Here is a 26,987-nt window from a genome sequence, read left to right as displayed (position 1 = left end):
GTCTCGGCTATGGACCTTCAGTCAAAACAGTTTAAACGAGGCCTTTCTTTAACCTCATGTTCGGAAGATGAAGGGGAGAGGATGAACCCAGAAAGGGGTACTGGAGGCATAATAGCCCCTGAGAGCGTTGCCATGTGTGCGTGGCCTTGTCTGGCTGTTGTCCCATTGTAGTGACAGCTGCCCTCGGGGTGCCAGGGGCCGTAGTCCAAGCCGACACAAAAAGGAGTCCTGTAGAGATGAAGGCTCCTGCGACCGGAGGAGTGATGTCAGGCCAATTCAGTGGTCAATAAGTGGATGGAGTCTTCCCCCAAGGCTGGAGCCGGTGTTGCCCTCTGTGCAGAGGGAGAGGAAGGAGGATGATAGCCATTATTGGCACAGGGAGAGTCCATCACCTTTGATCCCCCCAGTTGAAGTATCACTCCCGTCTTCACAGCTGTGTTTGCTCCTTTCCTCCTCCTCTTACTCCTCTCTGTCTCTTTGCTCAAACACAAAACACTAGCAGTCTGTTCCCTTCATCCACTTACTCTGCCGCTCTATAAATACTCACTTGGCATCTTTGGACTTCAGGGGTACATGCTAATGATGCAACAGCAGTAGCCCTATGTTGTGTGTTCTTCAACACTGAACTCGCTGGTTGCATTGTATTTATCATCTTTGGTGTTATTTAAATTATATATAAATTGTTTTAACCCTAAAGCCACATTATCAGGCAAGCAGTCGAGAACTTCATTGTGATTGAGGGGTTTGGGTTCTCCCATAACCCCCTCCTTGTTCAATTCAATGAGACCACCATGTTGGTGTAGCGAGGGTCCCAGTGCAGAGGCTTGTAGCAAAAAGAAAAATGCAGGGTCCAGTAAGAAGCTAAACCTGGCTCAACTATTGATGCTATGTAATATAATGTCATTATTGTCATCGTGATAATTTTAAAATGTAAAATGTTTCTGTTACTGCAATGCATATGATAAGCCTTACATCTGATGAATGTATTTCTGAAACTGGACCACCTGGGTCATATTTTATCTTTTCTTGTTCTTCTTTTGGTACCGGTAGCAACACATCTACCCCATTGCTGCTCCTTTATACATATTGCAATTTGCATCTTTAATGCCCACTAACAAAGTTAGTTTAATAATAAAAAATATAAAATAAAATCCTTTTTTATTTAATTTAATTTAATTTAATTTAATTTAATTTAATTTAATTTAAAATGTAATTTAATTAATTTATTTATTTATTTATTTATTATTTTCTTTTTTTGTTTATTTTTGTCAAATTTACTATCATTTTTACTTTTTCACTATAAAATATACAAACATTGTAGGAATGGTGTAAGTATGAACAACATATGTAAGCCAGGGTAAATTTATATTAACTCTTGCACTCCTGCAATAAAGTATATATAAAATGTTTTTATAAAATCCACATCATCCATCATCATCCGTACCTTTATCTTTTAACGTTTGCTCCACTTGTTCTTCAGATCGACACCCTGTTAGTGTTTCCTTTTCCCCATGTAGCCCTGCCTCTGTATGTATATCTTCCCTTGGATGATGTTCTCATTCTTTTGTTACCTGCAGACACACATATCCAGATTACCACCTGGGACCGTTCCTGGACAGTGTTTGGCCATCGAAGGAGGTGTGTGTCGACTGATGAGCGTAGTGGAGTGAGCCGCATTCGACCTCCTTCTCGGCTTCTTCAGCAATACAAACCCTTCCACCCAACCACGAACACACACACACACACACACACTCACACCGCCCTCACCTCCCCACCACCTTTATAAGCTTTAGCTGGTGCCCAGTAAGGAGGGAGGGGTGTTAGGTTCTACTTAGTGCACTTACAGGACTTCCCTTTGCCACTGTCTGCCTCCAGCATGCACTCTATACCAACTTACTCCTCCCCAAACTCTCCAGTGTCACCTGGATTAGACTTGATGCACCATTGCCTTGATGCACCACTTTTTCTGTTACTCTTTTCCTCTCCTACTCTTTTTTTCTCTTTGTATATAAGCTATGATTTAGGAAAACAGGGTGGATGTTCATGCTGTTTTGTATCGCTGAACAGATGTGACTATTTTCAAGCATTTAGGAATTTCAAATGCAAGACCTTATTTTGTTCTTGAAATACTTTTCAAGTTTAAAAAGATGTCCGATTGCACCTTGTGGAATGTCTGCTAATCAAGATAAGTGTTAATGAGTGATGTTTTTTTTGGCTGTGAGAGTTGAACATTCATGATAAAAGGAATTTACATCGCTAACACGTACAGATCAACTTCCACGCACTCGTACACACACACATTGTTATTAATCCTCTAGCAAGCATACTGTATAATGTAGCATAATGTGCATCTTAGATCATGATGAATTTTATAACTATTTCAGCCATAGAATGCTTTGCTTTGATTGTTTTCAAATGTGAATACATACATAGCTATTGCATGTGCAGAATCTACAGTAAGCCACTTTGTGTTGAGATCCAGAAGCAGGAAGAAGATATGCTGATACATATAGTGCTCAGGTAGCAGCATTTGACCCCCACCGCCAAACCTGACTGTTAGTCATCATTTAAAAATCACAAATTATATTTGTATAGTCACATTGACAGAGACATGTATTTTCTTGCTTAAAAAACAAACTAATTTATGTATAAAGCCCATGATTTGGTGCTGTTGAGAACTTGAAATGAGTAAGGGGCTAAATTTCTGTTGGGGTCGTCGGTTCCTCTGGTTTTGCTAAGAATTCCAGTCTCGACAAAACCATTAAAGAGCTTGTTTATTCTTTACTTGAAAATGCAACTATTATAAAAAGGTATAAGCTATGGGAATGGTAATATGTGCACAGCTCTCTACAGTGCTCAAAAAGTAAATAAAATCTATGTTGCTACATTTCTGCGTCTGTCTGCGTCTTTTAAACTCCATGATATGAAGCTACCAACTGGAGAGCAGTTTGTGTAAGCCCAAACAAACAGCATAAATAACATGAGTGTGAACTGTCAAAAATGTATAGTCTGGGAATAAATTGCATGCTGGACAGTAACTGAAGTAGAAAAAGAGTTCTGCAGAAGGACATGTGAGCATGCTGAAATATTTCATCATGTTGTCAGGCTATTAAATAGGTGTAATCAGTCTCTATAAGCACCATAGATGTGGGTCAGTAGGGGTTTACTACACCTAATAGTAGGTTTTTATCATCTATTCATATGGTCGACCACAGAAAGAAGGTATATAAGAACACAACAGCGACCTCAAGTAACTGTAGTAATTATAACAGGAGCAGAAGTGGAAGTCAGGTGCTATAGTGTAGACAGCATGAAACACACATGATGTGGAGGTCGGTGGAGATGGACCACAGGATTTCACCCAAGCGTCTGGGGTTCGCATCCTGTGTGAAACTAGCAACGTGTAGTTCTTTGAGTTCACAAGCGTCAAGTTTCACTTTCACTTTTGAAACGTAGTTATTTTTAGCCAAAATACAATGTTTTTCCCTAAAAGTGGTTTTGTTGCCTAAACCTAAAGAAGTCTTTTTTGTTGTTTCATTCAGTTTTATAACATGTTAGAACGTGTTGCTTTTAAGTTTGGCTTTCACTATTACAACGTAGTAGGCCCATATTGAGCAACAGGTGGTTATAGTGACCAATGAGGCCTATTTACTGGCCTGATAACAGTCGAATCACGTGCAGCGAGAGGGAATATCAATGGCTATTTAAAATGTGTGCTTTGCATCCCTCCCATGCGCACACACTCACACTAGATGCTCCTTTCCTGAGTTTTTTTTTTTTTTCACATTTCAGCTTTTCAGTGTGGATTACATAACTAAGATTTTCCATTCTCCACTGTTTCTCAAAATGTTTTTTTTCTCATGAGTTGTGTTGATTTGATTCCTCATAAAGGCTCTTATTAGGGCGGGCAGTTATTTATATCAAGTGTATCAGTCTCTAGGGTAACAGTTTGTCCAGCTGCCGGCTCTGGATCGCGGCCACTGTAGTGTCTGAGAGGAATGTGCAATAGAGATGTTCGAGAAGATAAATATATGCACCGTTTGAAGAGAGAGATGCCTCCCTGTCAGTGCACCGTGCCTGGTTGTTGGATAGGACCACATATTGATGGTATCCAGCCAGTTTGCCTCTCAGGTGTAAGATGCCACAGTCTGTTGACATCACTGATGTGCAAAATGTATCTGACAGGGCAGGAGGAGCAGCAGAAGGTTGCTGTGCATGTTTGTTTTTGTTCCACAGCCTCCTGACCCCGGGTTGATCTTGAGGGTCCATCTAAAAAGGAGATGTATGCTACCTTGCCCCTCACCCACACTCACACCGTCCTCCATTAGCTTGATCGTGTGTTATTATGGAGCACTCTCTTTTCATCAGGGCTAATCTGTGTTGCCGGGAGACCCTCGGCCCTATTCAGCGCAGAGCCTTCCCCTTCAAACATCATCCCTCTCTGTCCTGGATCCCCTCAGCTTTGAAAAAGGATCCCGGGTCTTTAAAAAGTGGACGGGGTCCCGAGCCATTCAAGGTGTATCCAATGCCTCGCGCTCAGCAAGGCTCTTAAATGCAAAACAGACGGTGGAGCAAATAAAGATCAAAGGCAGCAGCCTCGCCCGCCTGGCCTGCTGTCCTCACATGCCAGGCGCTGCTGTCACAGTGAATCACGGCCACGCCGCTTCCATGCTCATGCTGACCCCCCCTCACCCCCTCCCTCGCTACCTAAGGGCCACCAACCCCCTCACAGCCCCACTGTGCCAGTGTCTAACATCAACACACACAGGGTTAAACCCAAACAGGGTATGGGGCTGACATCTCTCACCTTTATGCACATCAGGATCACCCATTTGCATTTGAGTGAAACTGATTCACTCCTACTGGCACGTAAGCATATAAAACATGTGGTGGTACATTAGTCATATGTTTAGCTCCATGAAAAGCATGACTGAATATAATAACTCTTTTATACGGTTGAAAAGCAGATTTATTTTTTCCTCTGTTTGTCCGACAGCTTTGTGTGTGAAGTTATGAGCGGGTGCTTGTTATTTCAGCTTTTCTTTCAACTGGTATAGAAGAGAAGAGCCAGGGGCAGGTGCCCAGTCAAGCCACTACACCCATCTAATAAGATGATGTTCATTGCTTGGTGATTCTATATGTCCAAGTGGATGATGTGCCTTGTCATTGTTGTGCCGTAGATGGTGCGAGTGCAGCATCTCATTGACGTCCTGGCAGCAGGGGTTAAGTAAGGCACCCTGTTCTCTCAGATGCTCCACAGCTACTTGACCTGTTTGTTCAGCTGTACACCTCGGCACATGTTTGCCCCTCACCACCACCACCACCACCACCACCACCCACTTATCCGCTAACTCGCTGCACCAAAGATGCGAGCCTATGGCGGGCAGAGTGCCAGCGGCCCCACCCTTGTTTTGCCGGTAGGACACTGTGGGTGTTGAGAGGGAGGGATAGAGCAGCCAGATTAGCAACCTCCCAGTCCAGGTCAGCTATTCCAGATTAGAAGACCAAAGAAAAACCTTTTAATTAGGTTTGCCGTGCAGTTATGGCCCTGCGGTATTGCGGCCCAGACACTTCCTGCATTGTGCTACACCACCCAAAAAGTAGCAGTGCGAGGGAGTGAGCGAAAGAAAGTGAGGCTAAAAATGACTCTGCCACATCTGCACCACACCACAAAACAAAAGAGATGCCTGATTGCCACCGTGCACTGTGGTTATTTACCTACTAGAAGCCCTACAGTGAGCTCCGGCATGGACAACAAACCACCTGGATTCGTTTTAACGTGAGCTGTGAGCTTTCTCTTCATTTATTACAACATCAACCCATCCAAGTTTCCACTGCTTTCTTCTTCTTTTTACCTCCTCTTGTTTTCTTATTCCCACAGTTAGCTCTTGTGTGGAGATCTACTGAGAAACCCCAGAGCCAGCCCTGTCAAACTCGTAAGTACGTTGGACATAATTTTCTTCTCATAACAAAAATAGAGGCAAAATACCAACAATCATATCTTGGTGATGCTTAATGAGCCCTTTCGGATCCTTGACAATATACCACTAATATGGTGCTTTGCATCCTTTGAAACATACCAGAGTATAGAGTCCTGGAAATAGTAACACAAAAGCGAGGCCTCGCCGACGCCCCACAGCCAACGCTTCTCCGCACTCGCTGGTCTGCAGTATGTCTGCCCTCACATACATCTTCACACCAATTACCTATAAATGTGTATTGTATCTGTAGTCCTACGTACGCCTCGGCACAGCGATCAGTGCAAGTTGTGCATGTGTTAGTAGGGGAGAAGAAATAAGAAATGAAAAGTGAGGAGGGAGTAATTGTCTGCTCTGGAGACACGTGGAGCCTGTCTGGAGAAGAGATACTCAGGGCGGAGGGAGGGGGTGGAGGTATGTCATCAATTTAAGCTCGGACCTAATGTTTCAAAAATACAGACGAACACCTCACTTTGATCTCCGTAGCCTGCTCAGCAGACAGTCCGCTAAGATAACCATCCACGCCGGTTACTGTAATCTTAGCCTGGGGCCATGCTTTTACTGAAGACTTAAAAAGAGAGCTTGACTCACTATGAGTCTGATAGTACAGAGGGAGTCTGCTTTTTAAAAGAATGTGTGTGATTTACAGGGAAGGATATGAGGATGGGTTGTTGATAAAAGGCCGTGTTTCGGGAGAAATGAGTCGAAGGACGCGCGTGGAGGAATTCTGTATGAATAGTGAAGCAACTAGGCGGTTGCGAGTAGCGCCTCGGGGGTGCGGAACGTGCTGGGGCCTGCTGCTGCATAAAGACGAGCCCTGCACCCGGCCAGCTGTGCCGCACACAAGACTGCAGGAATGAGGGCACCATGAATGGCTTTCTCTGTGTGACAATGACTGCAGCACTCAGCGGAGAGGGAATGGTCAGAGGTCCTTGCTACGGACAGGCAGCATTGAGCGTGTGTGTGTGTGTACACTGAGAAATTACTCAGGAATGTGAGGATACATGCCAAAGACAAAGAATTTGAGTCGCATTCAAGGGAACCTTACCCTCCTCGCCCTCTGCAGAAATATCACAATCCCATCAAAAGGCTTGGCCTGAGAGCCACACTGGATGGAACTAATGGAAGTCTTGTGCACTGGCTTAATCCTGCTGGAGGAGTTTCATCGATAATATTTTTCCTGCAGATGAATTTCCTTCAACAGGCAGGAGAGAAACCTAATAGCAGCTTTTTTTGTTAATGTACTTGCCATGAAGATCATACACGCAAAGATTGTTTTTCTCGCAACACATTCATTGGCTTTTTAAAAATTTATTTATAGATTTATATCTCAAAAATCTTTCAATACAGTTGAATTCACACATTCTTTAACGCTCTATTACGGTTTAATCCTAACTTGAGACACGAATACGCACATTGATGCCAAAGTTTGAGCTAGAGAGGAATCTCAAGTTAGCATTCAGCCACATGTGAATCAGAAACCACAGTCATAGACACCCAACTCAGACACAGCTACAACTTAATAAATACTTTACAAAAATAATGCAGGCTTTTTACAATAAAGGTCTGCCTCAGAGACACAAGGGACACGGTTGTAAATTAATGGTAAAAAAAAAAAAAAAATGTGCATGCTAAATAAACTCACAAGCTTACATGAGAACCTGGATATTGTGAATGGCAAAACGGGAGTAAATTAGAAAACCCTGCCCAACCGCCCCACCGCCTTACCTCCTCTCATTATCCTATTACCGCAGGCCTCTCAGATTCACCAAACATAAACAATCTATGGAGACCAACATGGACACAATCTAAACAAATATTCCTAGAATAATAATTTTCCCTTTTTAAGAATACAGTTCTCCCTTTAGTGACCAGATCTGAACGAGTTGTTATTGGTGACTGGCAAAATTTTCGTTCAGAGGCATATTTTATAAAAAAACGTAAAAAAAAAAAAAACAGATCAGTTTTGTGCCTGTTTTTGGTGAAGTCCAAAAAAGTTCCTTGTGCGCAAATAAGTGTTCTGACTCTGTTGGTTTTTTGTTCCTCTTGTTTCAAAAGAGCAGTAAGTCTTGTTCCTCAGAGCCGAAAAGTTCTTGTGTTATTTGATCTAAAAAAAAAAAAAATGGTTTCAGCACCATTTTTGAGGTTTAGCTGAATATTTACGCAGTGTATGTTTTCCTTTCGCTCCACAGCCGGCTAGAATTCCCTCGCTTCCTCAACCTGTTTGTAGTAGTCCTCGTCCTGAGGGTCGTCGGGACACTTCTGCCCGTTGTTTGGCGGCCTGGCCTGGTTGTAGCGGCTCCAGTCTCCTTTGCAGATGATCCAGGGCAGGATGTCCACCTTGTAGTGCAGGTCGGCCGAGAACTCCGTGCTGATGAGGTTGGGCGTGCCCGCCCCTTTGCCGCGAGTGATGAGCTTCATGCTGTCGTCGTAGCAGCAGTGCTGTGCCGCCAGCGTGGTGGACTCCAGCGTCAGCATGGAGCGGATGCAGTAACGGGCCGTGGGCTTGTAGATCTCCAGCTTCTCCTTTGGCCCGCTGGCGTCTTTCCAACGGAAATCTCGGCGCGTGGGAGCGTCGTGTACGTCCGCTGTGCTGTACGCCACCTCGGTTGGGTAGGAGCAAGGGCAGCTGGGAAGGTCGTTTGCCACCTTGGTCATGTACTTCTTCAGGAAGTCGCTCTTGCAGTTCATCCATCGCTCGCAGCTGTCCGTGTCTGGAAGAAATGAAGACACTATTGAATGCTACATCTCTTTCCCTCACATGTAAACGGTCTTTCTTAGTTTAGTCTGGGCAAATAGACGAGCGCGTTCACGCTATAAGCCATCGCCAGCGTGACCCTTTATCTGTGAGTACCGGTGATTTGTTTCTTCCGTTCTTACTACTACCGGGCACCCGATACTGTTCAAGATTTGGAGCCGCGCTCACCGCTACTTTCTACTTTAACTACATCTCCTTCCCAACATTAGAGGATGAAAGTGTGAGTAGGTGTAACACGAAGGTGTGTTTTCTCCGGGTTGATTACGAACACACGGACAAAGAGAGAGTGGGCAGCGGCATACTGTGCTCTTCCTGCCCGACCGTCTGCACATTTTCATCTCTGCGCAGTAATGGAGCGCAGCCCCGAGCATGAGGAATGCTAAGTGTGTGCAGGAGCACTGCTGCTAGATGGATGAACTGTCTAAGAACATCTGAACGAGGGATAGTCTGGAAGAGGACAAGAGTAATATCTTACCAACACCAAAGAGCTCCGTGGCATTGAACTCATCTGTTCCAGCCAACAGGCTCACTTCAGTAGCTGCTGTCTTGAAGGCATCTTCAATACCTTTAGAGAAAGGTGGATCAAAAGATGAAAGACCACTAAATCAACTCATGCACTTTGAAATATCTATTAACTCCATCTTTTACCGGTGGAATTTGTTTCTCTCTTTACCTGGGCAGTTGGGCATATCGCACGTTCTGGACTCGGTGGCTGTGCAGGCGTAACCACATGACCTGGTTCTCTTCTGGTTGCCGTTACCGCAGGTGACGCTGCACGCTGTCCAGTTACTCCAGTCGCCCTCTCCGTCCATATAGTCTGGATCAGAGAGAAAGAGAGAGAGAGAGATCCTCAGCTCTGATGCAGGCCACATGCTGAACTTACTCAGGCCTGTTAGTATGCCTCACTAATAATAAGTGGGGGGAGGACATGAAAGGGGAAGTGGGGGAGCTCAAAGTTCTCTTTGACTTTGGCCCTCAAAGCAGATACCACGCAAGCCTGTCTACACACACACATGCATATGTTGTACATGGCATAGGGCGCAGTATGTGTGCTCAGCTAGTGAAGAAAAAGGGAAGCATTTTGCTAATTCCCGACAAAGCTGCAGGGGATCCGGCAGGGAATTTACAAATAGGAATTTCCTGCGCTGCCTGTGTATCCCTGGCACAGTGGCACTGGACACCGTTCAGTTGCTCTATCTGTGATTCATTGCTTTGGAAATAGGAAGTGAAATGGCAAGAAATCCTCTTTAACTCCAATTATCATTGAGCAGATCACTATAATGGGTATAAATGGAAACAGTTACACTAGGCTCTACGAGCGTCTCACCCCACCGCCACCATCACTACCGCACGCAAACACACACACACAGACACATCTTGAAAGCAGTACTCCATCAATGAGGAGAATTAATGTGGGCATGTTGGGATGGAAGTATTTCTGGCTGGGGTCCAAACCTTCCTATACCCCCCATCCCCGCCCCCTTGCTGCCATCTGCCCCTCATTATGAGCATTTTGTATGAATACAGGCCAGATAGCCAGATAGAGTCGCTCCCTTCCCCCTTCCATAGCTTACTACTATGGCCAAAGAGCCGGTGGCAGCTCAGACACAACTCAGAAATCAGAAATCTTGATCATAACCTGCCCTCAGTGGCGGACTCAGGCTGCCTGAGGGGCAGGGGGGGGAATAAAAAAGGCACCAGGTGCACGTGGTGGGGCACCAGCACGCAGAAAGTTTTCTACCATGTAGGGCAGCCTATATGGCACTGCATCATGTTTTCTCAATTTTAACGCCACCCTAGAAGGCACTTTATTGCTCTCTCTCCACTGGAAGGGCACCCTAGAGGGCACTTCATTGCATTTTCTCTAGTGGAAGGGCACCCTAGAGGACACTTTATCATGTTTTCTCTACTGGAAGGGCACCCTAAAGGGCACTTTATGGTGTTTTCTCTACTGGAAGGGCACCCTAGAGGGCACTTCATTGCGTTTTCTCTACTGGAAGAGCACCCTAGACAGCACTTTATCATGTTTTCTCTACTGGAAGGGCACCCTAAAGGGCACTTTATGGTGTTTTCTCTACTGGAAGGGCACCCTAGAGGGCACTTCATTGCGTTTTCTCTACTGGAAGAGCACCCTAGACGGCACTTTATCATGTTTTCTCTACTGGAAGGGCACCCTAGAGGACACTTTATCATATTTTCTCTACTGGAAGGGCACCCTAGAGTGCACTTCATCATGTTTTATCTACCATAGGGACATCCAAGAGGGCACTTTTGCTGCGTTTTGTTCAACATGGGGGCACCAAAGGGAGCCTGCCCTCAGCCCACACCAATACCAATGGCTTGTGATGGATGACCCCTTACTGCCTGTCCACAGTTATGATTATTATGTTTAAAGCCAAGACAGAAATTATGAGAAAATATTTTCGTGTCCATTGTGTGGCATGAAATCAAGGCTGAATGAGAGCTGACCACAGTGATAAGCCAGAAACATAAAACATGGGCTACGGTTTGACAGATAAAGATTATAAAATCTCCCTAACCACTGTAGTGCAAGTGAATAAAATTACATTTTTCCACAGCATACGCATTCCTGTTCGACCATGTTGGCTTGGGCATGCTACAACACGGGCCCGACGCGTACTGTATGACAGCGAGTGTAAATTCTTCCACGGCAGATTTATCAGTGGGTTTACTTTTGGAGCGTGTTGTGAGGATGGCGTGGCCCCGTCCCTGCTGCTGAACTTTGATGTAGCGAGGCGTTTAAACTGTGTCACGTAGCTAGCACCGCACCACAGAGGAATCCGTCTCATAAAAAAGTGTTAAAGGCTTCAATCAGGGGCTCCCAAAGGCTCGCCTGGGATGACTGCACTTATTATGGTGACAGCTTAAATCAGCATATCTGCAAATTACAGATTCCACATCAGACTATGGCCATCTGTGGAAAACCCTGGAGACCAGTGCTCAAATAAGGACCCAGCTAAATATTCTGCCATGTGCACTCATTTCCTCGCAAACACACCCTGCTGTCATTCTCACCATATTCGGTTTGCGCTTTGCTTCCTCCCCCGGCGCCTCCTCTCCTGTCCCAGTCTGCCGGCGGCCGGAGGAAGTTGCTGTCCTCGCTGTTGCTCCCGTAGGCGCGATCGTGCTCCTCTGTCTGATGAGTGGTGGAAGAAGCGGAGGATGAGGACGTCTGAGGCCACCAGTTTCTCCAGTTAGGAGAAGCCCAGTTGGGTTTGCTCTCCTTCCGGAGGCCTTTCTCTGGCTCATGGCCCTCCAGTCCGTCCACCACTTCAATGGTCACCTGTATTACAGAACAGAAATTGATTAAAAGTCGATACAGATTCATCAAAGAACAGGACAGAATGGGTCGATCGGGTGACACTTTCTGATACCCCTACACACAATATTACCCCATCCCCCTTTCTGTCCTAGCACATGTGCCTCCCAGATGAGGGGGACCACCACCCCTGCCCCACGCTCACCCTCCCACCTCTCAGGCTCTCTCCACCTAAACACAAAGTTCAAAGGGCTACTCAGCCTCCTCCAGACCATGAAAGCCAGATGAATCCCAGGATCAAAGACACCCTCCTCCTCCTCCCCCTTCTCCCACAGCCTCACGCCCTTGCTCAATTGGTTGCTCCGCTCTCTTCCCACATCTTGAGATGTTAATACACTTTGTTCGTGCTCGGATTTAGCAGCGATGCTCTCAGAAAATGGAAAGACCCCCTCGCTGGATTAGACGGGAGAATGATTTAAACATGGCAGCGGTTACTCGGCCATCTGCACCGCTGAGGGAGTTATGGGCAAGGGCTTGCCACACATTTACATAAGCTGCCGTCTATCTTCCTGCACATGGGTTAGCGGCGAGGCATTTGCTGGTTAGCGTGTGCCTTTCAGCTGTCATTATGATGGACCTCAGTGTCTATCTTCAGCTTCAGGAAGTGTGAAAAGGGGGACAAGGGGAGAGGGAAGGAGGAAGCGGGAGGAAAAAGGGGGTAGTGATGTGCACCAATCTATTCTCCTTCTTCCTGTTTGCTCTTCCTGTCCTGTGTGGTTGAGTAGCCATGTCTTACAAAGTGAGTGAAAGCATCAAAGCACACTAGCAGGTGCACAGACACACATGATGCGGTCACCTGTATGTTGGGATTCTGTCCATTGATGTCGGCTTTGGAGAGGTCGGGGAAGTTGTGCAGATCCAGGAGGAAAGCTCCGGGGCCGTCCCGGTGTACGTTGCTGCCTTGTGCCCAGGGGAGGGTGGCGGGCCGGTGGGCCAACCGGTGTTCTGGACCAGACCTCCGGTCTTCTGGAGCCAGTTGGGCAGAGGAGCTGCTTTTTGCATTTATATTGTTCTGCTGAGGGGAGAAAGGAACATGATATGAATTTATTATTGTTTGTGCATTCAGATTATAAGACTATATGTGATTCCCTTGTGTGTGAATATGAAGACTAAGGGCCCTGTCACTTGGCAGTGTGCACACTCAGCAACATTAGATTGATATTGACAGAGGCTCACGTGGCCATGACCTCTGTCATAAATCCGGTGGACTCTCGAATCCTCGGAGCCCAGAAAGAAGGAACCACTGTGAGACAAACATCACAGAGTTCTGTCTGCTTCCACCAAAATATAATCCGTCTAAGAGCCTGCATTCAGAGCCAATGTCACAGTTAAACTGTATATTCTTTTCCATTTTTAACTGACTATGCTGCTGCTTTACCATAGTTATATGATGTGGACATTTTTAGCTGGCTGGGAGAATAGAGCATGTAAGACTGATGGGTTTCCTCCACTGGGACTATACTGAGAAACCTAAGCAAACATTGCAAAATAATTACATCTGACTTCTTGACAACAGAAAAACATTTGGTCTTGTGACGGGGGGGAGGGGCTGTAAATTCATGCCAAAAGGACAGTTGAGGACATATGTCCCCTGTCAGGTATGCACAGAAGGAACAATTATTCCTCAATTGGACAGACAGCCATAAGTAGTCGGCAATCAACCGTTCTGGGGTGGCAGAAAATAAGATCAAAGAAAGCCATCAATCATGTTCCCTGTTTTCTTTTTTTCATGTCCCATTTCTTCCTCCCTAGTGTTTTTGTGGCCGGGCTGAGGCCTGAGAATATGGCAGCAGTGCTGCACGGTTGCGGTGGCCAGTCACAGACAAAGTGTCAGCTCAGCCACATTGTGGCGGGCATAAAAGCCCCCAGTGGAGCTGTTTGTGTCCAGCCAAGGTGCACTCTAGACGCTGCAAATGGTGCTGCACAGCGAGGGAGAAGGGATTATAAATGTACATGTAACTTGAATTCAACCGCAAAGAGGACAGCGGCTGCACAGAAAGACTTAAGAGCGTTACTTTTCTTAATTCACTAGATGGAGCGATTCTAGATTCACAGATGGAGTTAATAGGATAATGTGACGTATTTCAAAGAATTAAACTTTCACATCACATATCTACATGTGAGCTACGGCCATAATTACAATGATTATACTATAAGCCCATAATTTTGAGGAGGAAGAGCGGATGGTTGTGCGTTTTGCCTGTAGCCACAAAGAATAGGGAGAGGCTTTAGATAAGATGATGAGTTTTTTATGAGAGTTCATGTTAAAAAATCATCAAATTTGAGGAAAAATTATTCCAATTAAAACCACAAATGTCTTCCATAACCAAACAATTATGGCTGAGAGCTCAGTGGATAAAAAGGTAATTTCAACAACATAGTTAGTGCATCAGTTACCAGCCCTTCATGCGAACATCACAGGACCCTCTTTGCTTCTATCACAAGTACTTGATGCCCACGTGATAACCCCGTCTTTCAAGTTAGCAGGCTTCAGAAGTCACTCAGTGGCTGTAATTGAGCTCCACTTAAAGGTTCAATCACAATGGAAATACATACACACAGTTGTAAATAAAGTAAACAGGTGTGGTTGATCTCCTCTGAGTGGATTATCTTTTTATTAGCATTTAACTGCAGCCCACACAACACCACGCTCTGTTTCATGATACTGATGCTACAAACGGTCCTTTAAATCCGCTGCCAGAAAACTCTTAAACTACCACATATTTCATAGCCACTGAAGACAGACAAGTCCTTTTGATTTCCCATCATTCGACTGTGTCATTTAAGGAAAGTCATCCAAAAATGTTCTGGCTACTGACTAACACACAGAAACAACTGTCACTGAGTTATGACTTTCTCTATGAGTTGGTCTATTAAGAGAAAGCAGATGCCACCGCAAATGTTTCAGAAAACTGTTGGTTGGTGAAACCCAGTCACGATTAATCCTTCATTATCCCGTCTAATCCTCTCCTATCTGTCATGTTTATGCTGTATTACACATGGCAGGCAGATAATCTAATCCTGACACAAATTTGTTTTATTTAAAGTCTAATTAAAAAGCATTCTGATTAATCCCGGGGAAACACTTGTGATGATGTTTCACTCAGTGTGGGAGGCCAGAGAGCTGAAGCCTGCTTGTCAGTTTATGGGCAAATATTGATAGCTTAGCACTAATGCGATTTAAGTTTTTGGAAAAGGAGGTTGCGCTTCAACAATGGGATTCGTGGTGGAGTACTAGACCCAAAGTCCAATAAGCATAAAAATGTGATAGGGTAGCACATCCCAGATTTTTCAAAATAAAGGAGGACAAAATACCAGCATTTCACTTGTTTAATTGGCTCACATCAAAACATACGCTTATGCGTTTCGGCATGGAGGCTTCTTTAGAGCTCTGAAGAAACTTACTTGATTTTGAAATCTGGGATGTGCTACTCTATCACATTTTAAGCGATTTTATTTTTGTTTAGGCCACAGATTACGGTGAGAGTGCGCCATGTGGGAGGATTTCTTATAGGTGTTTTTAAACAAAAATATACAGAATATTGAAGAAGTGCAGCAAGTTGGAATAAGACTATTGGTGATAGTTTGCTACCTAACTACTACTACTGTAACCACCAAAGGCCAGTTTCATGTTTAAATTATTTGCAATCACTAGCTGTCGTATGCCGTATTGCTTTTCCACCTTTATTTGTCCAGAAGCTACATCAGACACACTTGAATACGAGAGCTCAATATTGAACAGTCAAACCAAACAAACTTAGATGCCACTGGAACGTATACACAGTGCTGACATACAGTTAATTGTCTCACTTTCTTTGTTGCAAACGGGACAGATGCAGACTGTTTTAAAACAAAACATAGAGAAATATCAGCCTTAAATATAATGCCGTTGATTAAAGCCGTGTGCTGAATTGTAAACAGGGGAGTTGTGAGATTGTATTGCTGAAAACAGTCCGTCACTTGGGCAGAAACAGGGAAATCTAAGCTGCTTTTCACCATAAGCGCTGAGATTTCACTAAATCTATATTTCCATCTGGGAGCTTAGCAGTGTGAAGGACAAACCATGAAATTTAATACGCCCTAATTACAGATTTTTTTTCTATCTCTATCAGTATTTCAGCAGAACAATTGAGGAGAATTAGTTGAGAATAATGGAAAGAATGCACAACATGGGAATAAGTCATCTGAAAGGAATTGCAGTTGTGTATCAGTTGTGTAAAGTCCGTAAATTCCCGATGATGTCGACATAAACACCTCTCTGTGTCTTTTCCAAGCGACTCTCAGTGGAGCTTTTTAACACAACGTAATGAGAAAAACATGCGGTTCTCTCATTTTTCTGTAATACGGCCCAGGCTGTAACGTTGCACAGGAGTAACTCATTTAAATGTTAAAAATCAGCACTGTTCCCCATTCACTTCTATCACTTATCGCAGATCTTCCTCCTCAATGAGGCTTTAATTTGGAGATCAAAAGTGACACACTATTCCTCAGTTCATCTGGGGCCTCCCAGGATGTCACCCCCCACTCTCAAAAGCCATGAATGAACACTTGCACACACAAGCCACCCCCTCTCCCTCATCGCAGTTGCTCCTCTTCTTTTCCCGCTTCCCCCTTTTTCACTTTGTGAGGGCTGCTTAAAGGGGCATGACTCCATTTTCAATTGGGAGCAACTCAGGGGTCCTTCCCCCAGGGAGGCTGGCAGGAAATGAAGGCAGTGCACATTGTGCCAGATGCTTTTCAGCACTACACTTATGTAGGTGGAAGAGAACGCTATCCTCCCCCTGTCACACGCCTCACACTGGGCTTACATAGGTGTTTATTTACAGGATCAAACACGCTATAAACTAAGGAGCTCAAAAGTGATCCGTTAAGACAAGACCTCTTGAAAATAAAAGACAAAAATAAGCTCAAATATAGACAATATGTTCTTAGCTGACAAATACTGTTTTTTAAAGGTCCCATATCATGGCCATCTTCATGTTTATGCTTGTATTTTATGTTTCTATTTGAACATATTTACATGTTGTAATGTTCAAAAAATGCTTTATTTTCCTAATGTCTGCCTGAAAATACCTGTATTTACCCTCTCTGTCTGAAACGCTCCATTTTAGGGCATTTCAACGGAATTGAAACAGAATTGCGTTACTAGGCAACAGCTTGGGTCCATGTTTACTTCCTGCCAGCTGATGTCATTCACATACACGGCAGTATAGAAGCAAAGAGACAAAACTCTGGTGCACTTTGGACTGAAAACGCTTATTATATTTACAATATTTTATTGTTCAACAAAGGCCATTTCGGTAGAATATGACAATAGAAGAGAAATTATTTAGTTTTACTTTTTTACGGCACTTTTTAAGCGGATGTTTTACTGGCGTCAGGTAGTCGCTTTCAGTCCAAAATGGCAGAAGTGTAGCTTTGCTGCTGGGCGCTGATGTTGCAATGGAACAAACAATAGAATGTTTACAATGTTTAAAACTATGAAATGGTCTAAATATTGTATATTTGTGACATCATAAAATTACAGAAATCCTGACAGCTCATTTAAAGGCACATTTTCCGGTTACGGGCTGTGTGTGTTTCTCCGTGATTTGAGCGTTCCGATAGTTTCACAGTATTTATAAAGCATTTAAACCTGCTTTATAATTAAAGAAATGCCATGAAAATCTCACTTTTTTATAATATGGGACCTTTAAATACAATATCACACTAACTTTGATCGCCCACAGTGGCTGAATCTGCCTTCCTGGGTCAGTGACGATAATGTGCTTTGGACCAAAGCATTTCCTCTCTCAACTACAGGTGCATAGAGCCGCATTCTGTCATTTGTGTTTCAGTGAATGGCATTTTAAATATGACACCTTGGAATGACAAAACACCCCCTGGGCCGTGACAAGCCTGGCCGAAAGATGACATCACTATCTTCAGTGGCCGACCAGTGAAGCATATCCGCACATAGTCGGAGCATTCATGAGCAAAAAAAACATTCAGCACTTTTCTCAACACAGGGCATGAGTGGCAACGTTGGGCTCTTTCATCACAAGCCAGAAGCTCTCTATGTAAATTTGGACTAGTGACAAAAGGAGTTGGAATGGGTGGCATGTGTTTAGTATTTTTTGCTGCAATTCCTCAGGAGAAGCTCCCTCCTGATCCTCATCCTGTTCGTCCAATCCAGCATTTGGCTGTGTGACAAATATTCTATAAATTCCTGGAATATTTCTTCAGCTTTGCATGCGCCTAATATCCAACCGAACACAGGCCGGCTGTTGCATATATACATAGTGATGGCAGTGATAGCGGAGATAAGAGAAATGACCATCCCTCTGGTGAAGTAAAAATTCTTTCCATTCATTCCCCCCCCCCAAGCCCTAATAACAAATTTATGAAGGGACTACCATTCCAGTGGGCATAAATACCCATTTATCACTGGGACATGACAGTAGAATGCTAAATATACATCAAAAGGCAGCTGAAGGATGCTTAACACTCTCTAAAAAAGCCTGTTGATCCCAGACCTGTCTTAACCCTCCAGTCAGGATTTGAGGCTGTGCTGGAGTCTGGGTGCTTTATGCTGATGTTAAAATGGGCAGTTAAACTGTTAAACCTGTCTTAAGTGGTGTCATGTTGACATATGTGTGTCTCGTGAAATTTTGTTGAGGCACGAACTGGACCACGACCCAAAAAGGTGTTATTAAAAAAAAACGGTATTTTGATCAGATTACATCAACGTCAAAAGATTTCAAAAGCTTATGTTATTTCATTTAGTTGCTAAATAATAATTAATGTGCTTCTAAAGACATGTAAATTATTATTATATTTCTTGTCTTTCCCTCAACACTGAGCATTAATATATGATCTGTTCATGTGTAGCCTTATAGTGCAGGATCAAATAAATCAAGTTGGACTTGGAGCTTAATCTGAATCTGGCACCGTGATGCCAGACTCTACTCCAAACACAACTTTGGGGCATGTGTGCTGCATGGTAGGGGTGGTGGTGGTGATGGGGTTCCACCTTCAGGGGTTCAGCTCTGACCCTCTTCCTCATCAACTGAGAGCTTGGGTGACAGTGATGAGCCCATGATGACAGAGAAGTGCCTGCAGCTATAGCATTTAACCCCCAATAATAGGGAGGTGTGTCTGGTTCAGGGGGCTGACCTCTGACCCTGCCTCATCTTCCATCCCTCTGCTGCCATCCCAGGGGGACACCCTAGGGAGACTACATCCCTGTGTATGTCAACAATCCCCCAAAGACTCACAAGGTTCCTCACAAGGACTGAAGGCTTTATTTTACCTGGGCCATCGGCTCAAATGTGCATTTTATCAAACCCATCTGTGACCCCTTAGATATCACCTTTCCCAAACAAATCTCACCTCACCACTAACAGGAAAATAAATACAGATTTCTTAAGGCACTTTGTATGAGACACGGGGGAGACAGAGCTCTTACACCTCATAACAACAATTATATTGTACATAAATTAAGGAAATTAATGTAATAAACATAATACACATTATAAAACATGTACAACTAACAAGTGAGTTAGATTTCCTAACTCTGTTTTTTGTTAAAGGGATAGTTTGGGAAGTCTTTTTTCCCCTGCCTACCAAGTATCAGATGAACAACACTCGTACTTGTGTTGAAAATGAGATTGGCATCTTTCAACCTTGCACAGATTATTTATTATTATATTTTTTTATAGTGCAACATAAAGCAGGTTTAGTTTGATCTATCTGTTAGTAATTTGGATTTTCATGGATAATAATATAAGATGTTGTGGCACATTTCTGAATGTTAATTGTACATGTTTTATAATGTGCATTATTGTTGTTATGAGGTGTAAGAGCTCTGCCTCCCTCGTGTCATACAAAGTGCCTTAAAGGTCCCATATCATGCTCATTTTCAGGTTCATACTTGTATTTTTTGTTTCTACTAGAACATGTTTACATGCTGTAATGTTAAAAAAAAACATTATTTTCCTCATACTGTCAGCCTGAATATGCCTGTATTGACCCTGTGTCTGAAACGCTCTGTTTTAGCGCATTTCGACGGAATTGCGCCGAAATTGCAACAGAATTGCGTTGCTAGACAACAGCTTGGGTCCATGTTTACTTCCTGTCAGCTGATGACATTCACATACACTACCAAGGCTTAGTGACAAAGTGGCAGCCTGGAGAATGAGACTTCTCGGTCACTTTCAAAGACATCAAGAACTCCCAGCAAGCATGCTGGTGCTGCGGGAACCAACGCACGGGCATCGATCACAGGGACGTCACACACCAACACACATGGACGTACTGAGGAGAGATGCTGGACAGTGCTGGCGAGCTAGCCAGATGTATGGTGGACTGAGATAGCTGGAAGCTCCGCTTGAAAGCCCGTCTGAGGACGACCCAATGATATCAATTCCCTGGCCACAGTCGCTTGGTGGATCTTGTTGGGTCTCTAAACTATGGTGTACGGTCTTTATACCCGCTCTATATATAAAGCGTCTTGAGATAACTTCTGTTGTGATTTGATGCTATATAACAATAAATTGAATTGAATAAACTGGGACACATTTAGGATGTTTACGTTTAAATCTGCGTAAAGGGTCTAAATATTGTACATTTGTGACATCACGAATGGGCAGAAATCCTGACAGTTTGTTTCAAACGCACAACTTCTGAATACGGGCTGTGTGTATTTCTCTGTATATTGAGCGTTTTGATAGTTTAACAGTAGTTTATATAGCACTTAAACCTGCTTTATAATATAAAAAGACATGAAAATCTCACTTTTTACAATATGGGACCTTTAAAGAAAGCACCTCACCACTACCACATTTCCTAACTCACCTCTGTCAGTGCTGAGTCCTGATCATCCAGGATGAGAGTGGTGTTTCCCTGTGGAGGCAGTGGACTGCTCCTCAGGACCGTGATGTGCAGTGTGAGGAGGAGAAGTCCCAGCAGCAGCAGCACTTCCGCCGCCAGTCGCACCATCCTCTTGACGCTGCGGCCGCCGCTCTTCGGAGCCGGCGGCGGTGAGACTCCTCCTCCTCCTGCCGGTGCACAGACTCCAATCTCCGGATCCGCCGGGGACGAGGAGCCGCAACACCACTTCGGAGCCACTTCGGGAATCACAATTGCAAAAAAAAATGAAGGGGAAAAGGATCTGAGGATGGGAGCAGTGGAATAAATTGGGAAAAAAAGTGATGGGATTTGTTTGGATCCAGTGTTTTCTTTGCAATTTGCGTGCTAAATGAATGTTTTTGCTCTCATATAGTCTGATTTAAGCCAATTATGATATGAGTTAATGCACTGATTACTACTGAAGCCTGCAGAGCTGCTCCAGCGTGCAGCATTAACCCTTTCCTCCTCCTCTTGTTGCGTCCTCGTCAAAACCTCCAGCTCAGCACAGCTCAGCTCAGTGAAACTTGCAGCCACATTTCTCAGCCTCACACTTCACTTCTCCTCCACTTCCACTACTTCAGCCGCTTTACGCATCTCTTGTTTTGTCCACATGCTGCTCCATCCAACACATCATGCGACTATGAGACTATACCTTTTGGAGAAAAATGAGTACAGGTAGTTTAAAAAAACAAAATATATATATCTTCCCAGTTGAGAGACTTCACGATGGAGTTTCTGTCTTCTTCCTCAAAAACAGTATTCATCCATTCTGCTGCAGATTGTGAGCCCAAATAAATGAAGACACTGTGCGTCTTATAACGAGTCCTGTTGGAGGAAACAAGTCAAAGCACATGAAACCAGAGCTCAGTGAAACACACGCTGGTGCTGCTGCTCTCTGGAGGTGGTTTTATACTCTCCGCCCCTGCAGCAGGAGACCTCCCCCCTGGTTAACTCTTTCCTCCCTTTCCACAAGTCCTCCTCAAACTGCTGTCCGGACAGGTTTAAAGGGACTGGTTCTAACTTTCAGAGTTGCTTGTTAACAGCGACACCTGTAAATAGACATGATCGAGCGTCGCTCAAAACAGTGAGGCGACAAACGTCAGCTGAAACCACAATATCACTCTATATTTCACCTGCTTGGCAGTAATGTAAGCTGACCAGACGGAGGTCTCTCCGTGAATCACTGCTGATCCTAGTGTTGGCTTTTCCTGCTTCAGCCTCCGGGGCTGAAGCAGGAAAAGCGGGTCGGTGCCAGGGCTGAAGCAGGAAGAGAAACGTTATTGCCTCCCGGCACCCGGTCGTAGACGATAACGCCCCGTCACTTCACAAGACACGGAAAACCTCTGTTGGTCTGGAGGAGTTGCAGCATTTATTTCTGCACAAACGTCCACTGTACATTCACTAGATATTCTCAGAGCTAAACTAACTCCTCTGCAGTGTGGAGTGAGCGCGCATGCTTGTCTAGAGGTGGAGCGAGACAGTAAGAACGCGCGCGATGTGTGAATGAAGGCAAGCAGGCAGAGGAGCAGTGACTCCGGCCACACGCAAGCACGCATGGGATCCCGACCTGGTAGATTTATACGCTTAAAAAGTTACAAACAGTCCCTTTAACACTCGATATTCTTGTGGAAGGAAGTTCAGGTGTGAAACACCCCAAAAGTATATCCTCCTGAGACCCAGCCCATTGACATGTGTCCTCTGTAGTGGACCTTTTGTCCACATGCATATCCTTTTACTCTTTTGACTTACTCTATCAACCCCTGGTGTATTGTAAAGAGGACATCCTAGGCTTTCCAGTGATATGGCATGTGTTTTTTTTTAATCAAGTTGAATGTATTCTTGGTTTAATATCACTTCACGGCCATAATCTGTTCATTTTTTTAAAGTCTTTTCACACTGAAAAAATGGTCCTGTGGTCCACTCCACTCCTAGAAACAACCTCAAGTAACCTTGGTGGTCCCTGGAGGCGCACCGGGCACACAGGCGCGTCACAGGCGCGTCGCAGCGCAGAGAGGAAGAAGACACCTGGAGGCGCTTTACAGGAGGTCTGCCTCTGCTGTTTGTTGACATGTGTGCAGCAGCAGCAGCAGCCTCAGTCTCCAGTCTTTGATTAAAACGCTCTCCTACTACGGAAGGTGCTGCAACACTTCACTTAAGCGAGACAAATGGTGCATAATGTGATTAGCCCCTTGTGAGACATTTTATTGTCCTCTTCAAAGGACAGGTCGCTGTGTCACATTGTGCACCATGCTGCTGCAGCATCATGGCTGTCAGTTAGCTCACTGAGCCCCGAGGCAAAGGAGACGGCCAAGCATCTAATGGCGTTTGTCACCTTTGAAGTCGTAACACATTGAGTTTGGGCACAAAGTGGAACAATAAGGTTACTGACGATGACTAACAGGATCTCATTTAGTGTCTTGGGTTATTTGTCGGTGTCACAACAGCTCGCATAAAACCATATAAACACATATTGGTTATTTGGTTGTGCGTAATGCATAATCCTTGTTGTGACCAAATGCGGGTAAAAGCATAACAGGACCAGGACAATGGGACAGCAGCAGAGCCAAATACAGCCCAAAATACTACTACTACTGTAGCACTACTACTGTAGCATATTTACATTAAAATAAACAAACGTATATCAATACATAATCTATACCAACTGACTAAATATATTTACTCAAGTACTGTACTTAAAGGGACTGTTTGTAACTTTCAGAAATGCTTGTTAGCAGCGACAGCAGCTTCAGCCTCCGGGGCTGAAGCAGGAAAAGAAATGTTATCATCTCCGACTGCGCCCGCAGGGAGACACCGGCACCCAGTCAGAGACGATAACGTTTCTCGCTGCGGAGCCCCGTCACTTCACAAGACACAGGAAACCGACCTGGTAGATTTATACGTGTAAAAAGTTACAAACAGTCCATTTAAGTACAATTTACTTTCACTGCACTACATTTATTTGATAGTAACTTTACAGATCTATTTTTTGTAAAAAAAAAAAAAAATCTGAATCAAAGAATAAATTATGATATATTACTGTAGATTAAACTGCAATTAAGTATTACATATTTGCCACACCATAACTGGCTTCAATAATGTGATATTATTGCATCAATCATCATAATCCAATTATATATATTATTCTGAAATGGGCATAATAATAATAAGTACTTTTACTTTTTGATACTTTGAGTATATTTTGATTCTAATACTTTCGTACTTTTACTCGAGTAAGATTTTGAATGCAGGTCTTTTACTTGTAACAGAATATTTTTTACATTAAGGTACTTTTGCTGAAGTAAAGGTTCTGAGTACTTTTCCCACATCTGAATGTGTTGAATACAGGGCAAAGAAAACCCACAAAGGGTCATCATTAATTTGATTTTGCAGCTCTGGGTGTCATGAGTCCTAATGAGAAGTCTGTGCAAATTTACTTCAGCCGAGATATAACTCCAATGTGCCCATCTGATGCCCATGTGTGCCAGAAAGCACACTGATTAAATCTGGTCTGAGTGCCTGACTGGCAGCAGATAGTGATGAAGATGGAGTAATTTAACAACTTTGATGAATGATACCCTGAATCAAGCTGCCCTAATTATCTCACAAATATCCGATGAGATCAAATTATTGTAAAATATACAAGAAAATGCTCCCAATCATCTCAATGAAACACCACCCTGGCCTACTTCATTATGCTCTCCGTTAACAAGTGGTTCCCAGTACACAGCAGTCTTCAGTTACAGTCCTACTAACTCCAGGCACAGCATAGCTGTCTAAACCATGCAAATCTGTTCTTTGTCTGCTTCACTTTAAAAATCCCTTTCCAGAATAGAAAAATCTCTTGTCTAAATGGGAAACAGAGAGCAGAGAGACTGGCTTGCCGGCTTTGGACACAGTGGTGGACATCAAAGGCGTAGCAGAGGATCCCCCCTTCAGAATAGCAGCTACATGCCATTCCAATAAGTGCAGTGTATTTGGATCTGCAGTTCAAAAGAGGCTGGTGCAGGCAGGTCTCTGGGGCCCTGCCACCAGTAGTCAGGCCGCACAGATGTTTTGAATGCCAGCGCAGACCATTCGCCACTTCTGCTGGAGCTGAGGGGAGTTAGAAGTGACTCGAGGGAAGTTTGGCAACACGTGCTTCCCACCTTCCCCTGACAGTCAATGTGGATTACCATACTCTGTCACTTTGCCTCACAGGCTAGTTAGAAATTCACACTTCTGGAGTAGATAGTCCATACAAAGTGTGATGATGAAGAAATTATTATTTCTTAAAAGGTGCTATTGATAATATCAATAACATTCTCCCTCCCCCGTTCCATTGCTTTTACTTCACAACAAGTCGTTGCCAAGCACTTACCGTCAATCTCAGCCATGTATCCACATTTTTTCCACACTAATTTCGACCCAGAGATACCACGTGATACCAGCGTTGTTTTACTATTGGCTCACAAGCCTTGTTAGAAGTAGGAACCAAACATCAGATATCTTCCATAGAGATAAACAAAACATTAATTTAGGACCCGCCAAAACGTTTTAAAATGATTAATTCACAATCATCATATTTTTATTTTCAGGAAAAGCCAGTTTTATTTGGTACCTTTCTAAAGGCTCTATGGATGTTTCTTTTTTTTTTTTTTTTTTTATATTCGTCTATATAAAAAGTTTATCAATAAGACCATTAAAAGACAATGATGATGATGACACAAGTTAACTGCCGACATGATTGTTATAATATGAAGGGTCTGTACAGATAAAGATATATTTGACCAAAATGGTCAGTTTTGTGTCTGCTGATAACCACTTTGTGCTTTCCTTTCCAAATAAATAACAATGACACACTTATTTTCAGGGTAATATAAGGCTTCCATCAGCTTAACCATACAAATTTGTCTTCCTGAAGTCATTTGATCCGGTTTGTTTACATGTTTAGCCTGAATACTGACTAAAGCAAAAAGCAGTACAAAAAAAAGCCAACAATATGATCTTCTTCAAACGTAATTTCATTCTCAAATATATGAAATTCCCTGAACAAGCACTCTTTCTGCTGTGCATCTGTACAAAAACTGTTGCTGGTGAATCTCAGCAAGTTAGTTTGCCTCTCTGCATAATCACAGCGGAGCTTAGTATTTGAGCACTCCATGTCTGTGACGCACACTGAGTACATGTCTGAGAATGAACTCAAGCTTTCTCAAGAGTTTCTCTGTGCGCACATCTGTCTTCTGCTCTAAACCTGCAATGGATTACACAATGTTCACATTTAGACTAAAGGTGAAAGTAAACACAAATTAGTAGCAGACATCCCGAGGACTTCAATGCATCATTTGAGGCCACCTTTTCCCATCTCCTCCAGATCTTTATGGAGCAGTGCACTGGGATGACGTCACATAATTTGAGATTTAACAAACTGTTTTCTATCGTTTCTGGCTATAGAATCCAGATGTGAATATTCATTTGCAGAACTAAACGATCTAGTATGAACCATAGATTTTTCTTCTTTAACTTTTAAAACTTTTATTTCCTACCAAGTCTATGTTTGTAGTTCATCCTGTTTTTTTTCCCATCCATCTTGTCAAGCGTCATCACTATGTTGTTTATGGGGAGGAAAAAAACACAAACACAGTTACGTCCCGAGGGCAAACAAGTGTCGACTAGACCCAATCTGACACATTGTGAAAACACATTTATCATCCATCTATAATCCTTCCTGTGTTAATCAAATGATTACCCCATACCACGAGAATTTAGAGTTGAGAGCTAATTGCTAGGTTAGGTTTCTGTTGGCTCAGGTGCTGCATACTCGGCATGCTTACCTTCACAACTCTTACGCAGTCTGTGTGTGAAAGAGAACAGCGGGTCTTTAAAACATCAACAATTAAGCTGTTAAGACTCGGTGAATATGAGCAGTCTCGCCACAGAACAAGCCATAACTCCTCTTTTATTCTGCGCGGGGGTTGTTGGGATTTAACTCAGTTGTTAAGTAATTGCTGCATGATCTATTATTTACAGGAAGGTTATCATTCGC

At 43.6% G+C, this 26,987-nt stretch overlaps 2 protein-coding genes across 3 annotated transcripts in view; one reads left to right on the top strand and one right to left on the bottom strand.

Moving 5' to 3' along the window:
• Positions 1-2,887, top strand: part of tasp1 (taspase, threonine aspartase, 1) — a 29,789-nt gene extending 26,902 nt beyond the window's left edge. The window contains exon 14 of the mRNA XM_037782850.1: positions 1,578-2,887. Coding sequence (XP_037638778.1) covers positions 1,578-1,670 — 93 coding nt within the window. The 3' untranslated portion in view covers positions 1,671-2,887. The remainder of the gene's footprint in view (positions 1-1,577) is intronic.
• A 4,386-nt stretch (positions 2,888-7,273) lies between these two features.
• On the bottom strand, positions 7,274-21,848 carry ism1 (isthmin 1). 2 transcript variants are annotated; one of them, XM_037783403.1, is made up of 6 exons: positions 20,912-21,848; positions 12,873-13,091; positions 11,773-12,040; positions 9,410-9,553; positions 9,212-9,301; positions 7,274-8,692 (listed from the first exon to the last, which is right to left on the bottom strand). In XM_037783403.1, exons 1-6 carry the CDS (start codon positions 21,053-21,055, stop codon positions 8,175-8,177), a joined length of 1,383 nt encoding a protein of 460 aa, XP_037639331.1. In that variant the 5' UTR covers positions 21,056-21,848; the 3' UTR covers positions 7,274-8,174. The 2 variants fall into 2 exon arrangements, with proteins under 2 accessions (XP_037639331.1, XP_037639332.1); XM_037783404.1 differs by having other exon boundaries at positions 12,873-13,088.
• Between the last annotated feature and the right edge of the window lie 5,139 nt (positions 21,849-26,987).

This window comes from Sebastes umbrosus, chromosome 10 (assembly GCF_015220745.1).
Source record: "Sebastes umbrosus isolate fSebUmb1 chromosome 10, fSebUmb1.pri, whole genome shotgun sequence".
Taxonomy (NCBI): Eukaryota; Metazoa; Chordata; class Actinopteri; order Perciformes; family Sebastidae; genus Sebastes; species Sebastes umbrosus.
The sequence above is the reverse complement of the archived record's forward strand: the minus strand, read 5'-3'. Positions and strand labels throughout refer to the sequence as shown.